At 35.6% G+C, this 10,866-nt stretch overlaps 3 protein-coding genes across 3 annotated transcripts in view; 1 reads left to right on the top strand and 2 right to left on the bottom strand.

Annotated features, from left to right (window-relative positions):
• Nucleotides 1-136, bottom strand: part of LOC119836950 (NADH dehydrogenase [ubiquinone] flavoprotein 1, mitochondrial-like) — a 5,725-nt gene extending 5,589 nt beyond the window's left edge. The window contains exon 1 of the mRNA XM_038362463.1: nucleotides 72-136. Within this exon, the coding sequence (XP_038218391.1) occupies nucleotides 72-120 (49 nt within the window). The 5' untranslated portion in view covers nucleotides 121-136. The remainder of the gene's footprint in view (nucleotides 1-71) is intronic.
• A 200-nt stretch (nucleotides 137-336) lies between these two features.
• Nucleotides 337-2,195, top strand: LOC119830967 (beta-lactamase-like protein 2 homolog). The gene is made up of 4 exons (XM_038354163.1): nucleotides 337-679; nucleotides 772-932; nucleotides 1,132-1,454; nucleotides 1,880-2,195. Exons 1-4 carry the CDS (start codon nucleotides 558-560, stop codon nucleotides 2,150-2,152), a joined length of 879 nt encoding a protein of 292 aa, XP_038210091.1. The 5' UTR covers nucleotides 337-557; the 3' UTR covers nucleotides 2,153-2,195.
• A 530-nt stretch (nucleotides 2,196-2,725) lies between these two features.
• Nucleotides 2,726-10,857, bottom strand: LOC119830956 (mRNA-capping enzyme). Its single transcript, XM_038354152.1, has 12 exons — nucleotides 10,419-10,857; nucleotides 10,145-10,281; nucleotides 9,344-9,511; nucleotides 8,222-8,325; nucleotides 7,851-7,935; nucleotides 7,278-7,517; nucleotides 6,630-6,762; nucleotides 5,924-6,069; nucleotides 5,312-5,477; nucleotides 4,622-4,719; nucleotides 3,931-4,121; nucleotides 2,726-3,201 (listed from the first exon to the last, which is right to left on the bottom strand). The coding sequence occupies exons 1-12, from the start codon at nucleotides 10,602-10,604 to the stop codon at nucleotides 3,086-3,088; spliced, it is 1,770 nt and encodes a 589-aa protein (XP_038210080.1). The 5' UTR covers nucleotides 10,605-10,857; the 3' UTR covers nucleotides 2,726-3,085.
• Nucleotides 10,858-10,866: the final 9 nt, after the last annotated feature.

Below are 10,866 nucleotides of genomic sequence, written 5' to 3'. Positions count from 1 at the left end.
AAGATGTCAACTACGAGACTTTATCTTTACGTTTATGCAAAGATAATAATTCTTGCAACTAAGAAAATCACCTAGGTGAGATTTTGTCCCCTGAACAATTCTCGCCAAAGCCCCAGCCATTTTTCCGGACTGTCAAATACCAATTGACAATATCTACATGACAATTGACAACTAAGCTTTGGTAATTGACACTCCGCAGTCAGAGTACGACCACAGGTTACTGAAAATTTAACGTGTCGCGGGGAGGTAGGTCTCAACATAGGTTTAGATTATTATACTACTGTTTGGTGTATGTATTCTATGTTCCGTGATATAATGTCATGAAATGTCAGCCGACATATGGTGACAGGTCTGTCAAAATAATGATAGCTTGAAGAACAAAATAAACAGAACAGAAAATTCACAATATCGAATAGAAGGATACAAAGGTCATGTTTTATCAGTAGAATTTCTTTGTTCACTTTTCCTCTCTAAAATACGTTACTGAAAATTTCAGATTTCTGAAAATCTTTATTCATATCCTTTTATTTATTATTTCAATTTTTATCCTTTTAAAAATGGCTTCAGTAATACCGGCAGTTTCACGATTGTCAAATAGAATAATTAGAATACTGGGTTGCAATCCAGGACCTATGACTTTACAAGGTACAAATACGTATTTGATCGGCACCGGAAAGAAGTAAGTTGCATAGCTATAAGAAAAAAAAAAATAAACTGCTTAGTTTGTTTGATTCATGAAATAATATATTTTGTTTCCAAACAAATTTTAAGTCGAATTCTCTTGGACACTGGGGATAAAGATGTTCCAGAATACCAGAAAAACTTATCAGAAGTTGTTAGTTCAGAGCAAGTAAATATTGAGCACATAATTGTTACACATTGGCATCATGATCATATTGGTGGCTTGGAAAATATTTTTGGGACTATTGCAAGCAAGTATTGTTTATTTTTTGCTTAAATAATATTTTAAACACTTATGATGGTTATATCTTTTGAGATAGCTTGGAATATTTTAATTAAAATGAATTTAAATCCTTTATCAAACACTATAAAAAACATTTTATATAAGTTTTAAATAAGCTTATTAATGGTAAATATGCAAATATTATTTAAACTTTATAATTTCTCTAGAAAATCCAAAAATCTGGAAGCATAAGAGGGATACTAATGATGCAGCAGATTCAGATATACCCACCATTAAAATGAACTGGCTCACTGATGGACAGGAGATCAAGGTAGAGGGAGCTACTCTCAAAATACACCATACACCAGGTCACACCACAGACCATGTCGTCCTTACATTATTGGAAGAAAATATTTTGTTCAGTGGTGACTGTATTCTTGGTGAAGGCACTGCTGTTTTTGAAGATCTATTCACATATATGAAGAGTTTGAATAGAATATTGGAATTGCAACCTGGTGTTATCTATCCAGGCCATGGGAACATTGTGGAGGTAAGACTCGCTGTATAATCCAAATGAAACCATATTATATTGTATAAGAATTATATATTATAGTGAATTGTTATCTGCTTATGTGTCTATTATAAAGTACAATGCTCAAGAAAATACAACCAAAATGTATAGAAAAGCCCAGGCTTGGTGAGAATAATATGTTACTCGTATTAAATTTGTGTTACGAATAAGATATATATACAACTGCAATTTCTCTAAGTATTAATAAGTGGAGGCTTTATTCCATATATCTTTCGTTAAGGAGCAGATGCTTACTTGTGAGACTTCCTCATGATTGTTAATGTATATACGTGTAATGTCAAGTATTTCCATTGATTTAGTATTATATTATCTGTGGTACTAAATTATATAATAATAAATTCTGAGAAATCACATACATATTCTGATGATTATTGTTGTTTCAGGAACCTTTGGAAAAAATACGATATTATATAGCTCATAGGAATCAAAGAGAAGAGCAAATATACCAGACTCTCAAGAACAATGCAGATAAACAACTGAATGAAATGGATTTAGTCAAGATGATCTATACAGAGACACCAGAACACCTGTGGCCTGCGGCAGCTTATAATGTAAACCACCACTTAACAAAGTTGACTAAAGAAAATAAGATAAAATCAATCAATATTGATGGTGAAAGTAAATGGCAGTATATTCCTATACAAAGTAATTTATGAATGTTTTTTTTTTGTTATGTTACAATAAAAAGGTTTTGTTTGACTTGTTTTTTTTATACTTATTTATCCGTAAACTTAAAAATATTTATTATTTTCTCAAATTATACTTCTTCCATTTATAAAACGATTAAACAGTTTAGGGTACCGTAGCTAAATATCGTAGCAATAATCGAAACCCTTACACATTATACATGTCTGTCTGTCCGTCCATATGTCACAGCCACTTAATTTGCAAACTATTAAGCCTACAGCGTTTAAACTTGGTATGTATTCTATGAACCGCTTTCCGAATCACCTACAAAAATATTAAATAGTAAAATTAGGGACTCAAAAAAAAGTTGTGTCTGGTGTGATTTGAGGTATCTAAAATCATTTTTCTTACAATCAGTTGTTTGGGCCAAGCATTTTCTAAATGTCGTCGTCGGAACCTTTCGCCGGATTTATTATATAACAAACCTGGATTTTAATTTTTAAATAAAAAGGTGACTGATCTGAGTAATTTACAACATAGCAATACGTTTACTTCGTCAAAATACAGTTTATTATTAGAATATGGCATAAAAAGAAACAAAATAAATTGTGAACATTTATTTCACATTGCAAAAATTACAACTTATAGGTAAGTTTACATACAGACCTTAGTGTCTTAAAAGGGAGAAACAGTAAAAAAAATGTCACTCAGATAATAAATAATAAGTACTCAAAATACAGTTCAATAAACGGTAATTAAAAACTCCGAACCGACAAATTGATTAAGCATATTTCATAAAGGTACATTAAGTTTCAAGCAACATAAATTGAATAGGAAACATACAAAAAGATCTAATTTCTTCGTAATGTAAACAAACCATAATTACTTAAATTATAACATTGAGAATTTTTATACAGGTTTTTCGTTTGACATTTAATAATTTTCCTATTTCTAAACGTAGTTTATCTTCTCCGTTTTGGCGGCGGCATGTGGTCGGAGTCATCTCGGTATCTCCAGCGCGCTATATATTCCAGTAGATATTCCTTTGTTACCGGATTCTTTATACTTTTTAATACAGCTGAAACGGAGCAAAATATATTTGTTCCTTTATTAAGTAATAAATATCCCTTCTTCTTAAAACAATTGTAAAATTAAATTGTTATAGTTACATAGTTCGGGCAATTGAAAAACATAATGAAAATTGTCTTAACAGCGGTTAGGTTCGTGAATATTTTTATAAGTTTTTGTCCTAAATCTCATCTCATCAATATATTCAGGATTTCCTTATCTATATATATAAAAGAAAGTAGTGTTAGTTACACTATTTATAACTTAAGAACGGATTACTCGATTTGCCTGAAAATTTGTGCAGAGGTAGCTTAGAACCACGAGACGGACATAGTAAAGTTTTTATCCCGCTAATCCCACGGGAACTGGAAAACGTAAGGAAAACCCCGGCTCTATCTTTCCTGCGACTACGCGAGCAAAGCCGCGGGCGTAATGGCTAGTATTTTTATACGACCGGAGGAGTCGGAGGCCTATTTCCTTTTTCCTCACCCGTCCCAGTCCATTCCTTCTTTCCTGTCATGAATTCGTTCCTTTTCCCTTACCTACTTAAAGCGGGTAGCGCATTCGCAGAGGCACTACCTTTCCGAATGTTCATGGGCGGTGGTGATCGTTTTCCATCAGGCGAACCACCAGCTCAGTTGCCCGCTATGACATAAAAAAAACGACCGAGTGAAATAGTATATTAATGATGTTAGAAGCTGAATATGAAACAACAAATACAAATGTCCATATAACGTACACACGGCTGTATCGAAGCTGTTCGGGAACGATTTGTCAGTCCGTTCGCGCATAAACACCCACTCGTTGTTCTCATACTTGCACTCGATGATTTTATCGTGCAAGTGTTTTATGTTCTTGATTTTCTTTATGCTGCCGAACGGTGTCGATAGTGATCCGACGTACAGCTGGCCTTCCGACACTTTCATTATCCTGAAAATTCGGGTGTTTTATTACGTACAGTTGTATTTTCTTTTTAGCCGCATTCAAGGAAATGATCGAAGTGATGAAATACCAAAATAAAATAAACTGAACATACTGAATTGTTATATTCATCCACATTAAAATATACGTATTCTTTATATATTATACTAGCAGTCAGCCCCGGCTTCGCCCGTGGTACATATATATCCTATAAGTCTTGCTCAATTAATGGGCTATCTGACACTGAAATAATTTTTCAAATCGGACCAGTAGTTCCAGAGATCACTGCGTTCAAACAAACAAACGAACAAACTCTTCAGCTTTATAATATTAATATAATATATAAATAATAAAATACAATAAATAGTGTCATTATAATCACTACATAGTATAAAAAAGTCATTTCCTCTGTCTGTCCCTATACCCCTATGTATGCTTAAATGTTAAAAACTACACAACAGATTTTGATGTTTTTTTTTAAATAGATAGTGACAAAATATATAACTTGCCCACATTCCTTGGTAACGATTTTCAATCGAAAATCCACGCTATTCAAATCACCCGGTTTCCACTTCAAAACGTACTGGCACGGGCCGGGTACATAGGGCTGCGTTTGACAAAATGAAAATACAATTAATAATAACCTATAATATAAAAAAAATAAATTAATAAATCCCTAAAAATTTGGAACAGATACTCTGAGCAATCAAAACTCTTAATAAAAGTCTACATACCGATTGATATATACATACACTGTTGTTAAAAGTGTGCGGACGTGTGTTTATCTGTGTGTAGAATAGTTAAAATTATTTTGTGTATTATAGACTTCAGTAGAATGCAATTGTGCACGCAGTCAGTATCCGTTAAGTACACAATTGTGTACACATTTGCAGAATTAAAACGTGTATGTATGTGTGTGTGTATGCGTGCAGGCAGCTACATCTGTGTCTACGGGCACGTTTCATTTACGGCATGTAAATGCGTGTATGTTTAGCTACGTCTCATCTACGGGAGCGCGCGTGCACTTTTTTATGTGTGTTTTTGCGTGTATTTGTTTGTGACCGTGCGTATGTGTTTGTGAGCGTGTGCATTCGTGTGTGCATTCGTGTGTGCATTCGTGTGTGTGTGTGTGTGTGTGTGTGTGTGTGTGTGTGTGTGTGTGTGTGTGTGCTGGTGTGTGTCGGTGTGTGCGCGCATACCAGCCGCGCCGGCTGGAAGATGAGGCCGTCGGGCTCGTGGTGCAGCGAGCGCGCGAACTGCTCGCCGAGCAGCCGCTCCGCGACGGCGACGTCCCAGAACGCCTTGAGCGCGACGCGGAACGGCTCCGCGGTCTTGTCGATCGCGCCGCTCGTGATCGCGCGGTCCCTGACGTTTGCGTGCACGAGCACGTTCGTGAGTGTTCACACTTTTGAATCGCGATACAACGATGATTTATGTTAAATATTTGATTCGATTTAGCGTTAGAACGTTTTATAACCAAACGTGCTGTGTGCATAATAGTAGTGTATGCACCGTTTTAATATAGAAATGAGTTTTATAATAAATAATATTTATTTTTGATGAAAAAAGAAAGCGGACGTAGAACAAAAACAAACATTACAAACTTTCAAAAGGGAATTATTACTATAACAAACAAACTAAACCATCATCAGATCTTCAGAGCTAGATCAAATTTTAGTGCGAGGAGGGACCGCACGGGAGGCACAACCTATCGAAAATTAGTTCCGTTTATAAAAAAAAAACTCTGCCTTTATTTGCAATTGGGTGAAATAAGACAAAAAACAATGAATATTAGTACAGATTTAACTCACCTCGGGTTAATAATCTCATTCTGTATGCAGTTACTCCTGACCGGGTGGAAGGGCTCCTTGCCAACGTTCTGGTCTTCGAACCGAACGATATCGTAGCACAAGTAGCGCGGCTTGCTCTCGCCGTCCACGAGGTCCACTACCATTTCCTGTTCGAGATTCAATTTCCAATATAAAATTATCTTTATGTGGCGTAAAGTGTCGTTTCGCAATTATATATAACCAGCTGCGCCCCGCGGTTTCACCCGCGTAAGTCCGTATCCCGTAGGAATATCGGAATAGAAAGTTGCCTATATATTATTCCAGTTGTCCAGCTGTGTACGTATCATATTTCATTGCAATCGGTTCAGTAGTTTTTGAGCGAAACAGCAACAAACACACACACATCCTTACCTTAGCCCTTTAAAGGTCACAGCTGGACATGGACATTTGGTGTCTTTTCGCCAATATTGCGACTAGCAACCCTACGAATGACATCATTCCACCTCGTAGCAGGACGTCCTATGTTTACCGAGCCGTCTCCCGTCACGCCAACGTTTCGTACTTGATCCCTCAAAGAAATACTAAGCGTAGCTCTCTCGTAGCTCGCTGAGCGACTTTAAGTTGTGTGGACCAAACGTGGTTTCAGATTATTTACTGCCTTACTATTTCATTCACAACACATTTTTTTTTGTATCTCCCCCCCTCCCAAAAAAAATTTTTCACCAACACCGTCAAGCAGGGTGTTCCTGAGATGTCGATCCTCTTTGTTGTGCGGGAAGCTCAGGCCGTGCACCTTGAACGCACAGTTGTCTCTATCCAGCATGTACACTTCGTCCTTGTCCTCTATTAGCATCATGTATCTGTGGAATATGTATAATGATATACAGGGTGTCACAGACTTACAGTAGGAGGCCTAAAGGAGCATATGGTATTTGACCTCCCGAAGCTGCAAAAAAATCGCTTGTGTAATTGTGTTCATAAACCTAAGTACACGGTTCACACTCGCGGGCGTAATTTACTAAGTGACCGACGGTTATGGGTCTAAATATTATGATCAATTCGAAAATACGAAAAGTACCCTAATTACTAACCCAATATAGTTAACACTATACAAAATTTCATAAAATCGGTTCACTTGTTCATGTAATAATCGGAAACAGACAAGTGGGCAGAGCTAATTTCTCATTAATATTATCATACAGAGGTTAATAATAATGAGTATAATATGTAGTTTATGTATTTAAAAACTAACCTCACTCTCCCCACCTTCCAAATCATCAAGCTGCTCTAACAAGATAATGTCTCAAATAATCTAATAAGATTGATTGTTTTTATTTCTTAATAGCACTACACCACAGCAAAAAAAACACCTAACCTCACTCCGTCCGCCTTCCACGACACCCTATACGGTTTATTGTGTAGCTCCTTGATGTTATCCATATCCATAGACACGGGCTGAGAGCCGGGGAAGCCAGTGGACTCCCACTTGCAGAACTGCTGCACCTTCTGCTGGACCTGCAGCAGGCGGGGCTGGCTGTCGAACGGCTCCACACCACGCACGCCCGGCATGAACGAGTCCTTCTTGTAGTTCGTCTCCTTTTTCCGCCTCTTGTTCCTGAAAATTGCATAGTTTGATATAACCGGTCGCGTTCGTCCTTGGAGGGGTGGAAAGGGGGGGAGAAACCACGCCAAATTTTAAAATCCCCAAATGACCATGACCATGACCATGACCATGAGTCGTTTGGAAAGAAATGTATTTCACTAGTAATCAAGAAAAATTTTTGGACTGATTAAATATTCAAGCTGAGAAGGCTTTCTTGTGTTGGTCTGTCGCTGTGGGAAGCCTGTAGGACGTCTTCTTACCAAACTTTTAATTAGTAAAAAGAATAAAGCAGGTTTTCCTCAATTTGAAAGTATTTCAAATGTAAGACATGATAAATTTACTCACTTTGAGTTCTTATGTGCTGATGTATTTTGAGTTGGAGCTTTGGAAAAACTTGGAGCATCATCATCGTCATAGTCAATTTCTTCCTCTGTTAAAGAAATCGGATTATATGAATTAAAATAAAATAAAAAAATTATTTTATTTTGGATTTTATTCCGGTATTAGATATAATCGCTATTAAAATTAATTAAACTCCATTATACGCAAAGTAAGCAAATACAGCTACCGAATTATTGACTAGATAAAATTGCTCTGCTGAACATGAAAGATGGGTAAACAAAAGTAGTTTTTATAGTGAATTATTTACATATTTTAAGTATGCTACTTTGTTTATTTGTGTAAAATGTGAACCAAATATTATACATATTACATACCATCACACCAGTCTGGTCTTGGCGGAGCTGATGGAGTCTGGCTTTCGTCATCGTAACGTCTGTACAATTCCAGGATATAGTCCTGTTTGTATATACCTGGATTTCTGTTGGACAAGTAATTACAAAATAAGATCACAATGTATTGCATGACCTGTACAGTTATTCTACATTTACAGTATAATGTGAAGCATATAGCAGAATGCCTTTGATCACATATGTAGTAATATATCAATTATGAAAATGCAATTGTTTGTTAACACGAGATTACAATTTGCAGTCTCTCACAGCACAAATAGTGTGTACTTTTTACTTCTAATCATATACATACAAATACCAAGATACCTACAAATGTTAAAAATGCCCATGGCAGTCTAATCTTTCCTAACAATAACAACCTACAATATAATGCATATTTTGAATTATAATTAGTCAACAGATCTTAATCTCACAGTGTTTACAATTTTATTGTATAACTAGCTGCGCCCCACGGTTTTCCCTGCATAGGTCCATACCCATAGGATTATCGGGATAAAAAGTTGCCTATATGTTATTCCAGTTGTTCAGCTATGTACCAAATTTCATTGCAATCGGTTAGGCAGTTTTTGCGTTAAAAAGAAACAAACACACACACATCCTTACAAACTTTGGAATTTATAATATTAGTAACTTTGTAAAGTATGCATCATAAACGGAAAACTCAAAGCTCCTTGGGAGAAATGACACATGTGACATGTAGATCAAGCCTATAAGATGGCCTAGCCTAAATGTTGTAATGTTCTCCATTCAACTGCTTTTTTTTTTAAATATGTTATGAAACTTAATGAAATAATTGGGTGGGTCTGATTCTCTTTATCTTTTGATAGAATTTTTTTTTTTATTTGGTCCCATTTTAGAATCTAGAGAGGTAGTGGTAGTGGTGGTGGAGGGTACTCTGGGATTGTTGATGGCTGTTGATGCTACATGTGGGCTTTTAAGGGGTAAAGGATGAGGAAAGGATTATATCAGGGAATGAACAGGCAAGAGTGAGGAAAATTATACAGGTCTCCAAGTTTTCAGGTGTAAGAATAACATTCTTTACCAACTTTCACTTTTGTAATAGAAGGATAATCAATAAATACCAACCTTTCATGAGCAAACACTGCAAGAGCTGCGTCAACACTGCAATCCAATTCTTCTGTCATGTAAGAGACTAATAGAAAACCTGTTCGGTTGAAACCATGAGTGCAATGAACTCCAATAATCAATAAAGGATTCTGGGCAATGAAGTTTTTAACAATCTTTATAAAAGCCCTGAAATGATAAATAGCTTTTTCATTTTATTTATCCTTAGATAATAATAATAACTCTTGTGGCTAATCTATAATAATACATTATTACAAATTCTAAATCAATTTCTGTTTTTATGTCTTCGAGAATAGCCTTGGCTTACTTTGACTTGAAATATTTTTCAAACTTATAATTTTTTAAAGATAAATGATGTGAATTGCCTTCAAAAACTAGATGCAACATTTAATTTTTAGTTTTATAGCATTGAAATGCTTTATAAATTAGAAATTTTGAAAGAATTAGGCACATGAAACCGAAAGAATAGAAGAAATTTGATTACTGTGGCAGGATCACGGGTGGCCGAGAGGCTAGGCGTTGCTACGGTTAGGCAAGATACGCAGGTTCGAATCCTGCCTCGTGATCAAATTTTTTCTATTCTTTCAAAATTTCTAGATGCAACATGTCAAAAACCAAATCATACAACCAGCTTAATGCTTCAATATGACAGATTACAGATCAAAAGGATACAAAAGTAAAAAAAATATGATATGTTTAATTAGTATTGAAGATAAATGCATTGTATCTACTTTAGATATTCTAACTTTAAATAATCTGCACCTCTACAAGCTCAATATTATATAGACAGAACAAACTCACCTAGTTTGTTCCACAGAAGGTGTTTCTCCATGCCCACGGCAGGATAATTTAATATATTTACAATCCATTTTTTCGACTTCCCTTTTATCGTAAAACCGGCTGGTATTTGTGAGATCAATCCATAACCCAAGTTTTAACTGAAATTTTAAAAATTATGAGCACTATAGCTAAAACGCTTAAACAGTGCGCCTAACAAAGTTTAAAACTATTAGAGCAGCGTAATAAATAAATATTATTATGAGTTACAGATGTACTAGCAATATACTCATTTTACCTTTAAACCTTTCACATAGCTGAAAAGCATCGACGGCGTAAACCGATTACATTCAGGTAATTTATCATTGAATTGAGGTCCTAACGGCGTCTTAAATGCTAAGAATTTTTCTGCTATTAGCCCTGACGATTTCCGTGGACAATTAAGCCACCGATCTGGCACTGGTCCTGGATCTTGGGTTGTCATTTCTACTTCGTAATTTATTGAGAATCAAAAACACTAATCACTTCTGATATGATATTTGTAGCAATTATTAAAATTACTAACACAACTTGACAATTTTATGTAATTAACCATACACTATCATTATATACACAAATAGTTCAAATAAATTTCAGTGCAAATAATTACAAGAAAATGAACTAATTCACCAAGAAAGAACAGCTTTAACGCAAACCACAGATTAAACGGCTAGTTACTCTGACGTGAACGAAAGAGGAATAAAAGT

The sequence above is a fragment of the Zerene cesonia genome, chromosome 1, assembly GCF_012273895.1.
Source record: "Zerene cesonia ecotype Mississippi chromosome 1, Zerene_cesonia_1.1, whole genome shotgun sequence".
In the NCBI taxonomy this organism is placed as follows: Eukaryota; Metazoa; Arthropoda; class Insecta; order Lepidoptera; family Pieridae; genus Zerene; species Zerene cesonia.
Note: the sequence above shows the minus strand (reverse complement) of the source record. Positions and strands in the feature narration are given on the sequence as shown.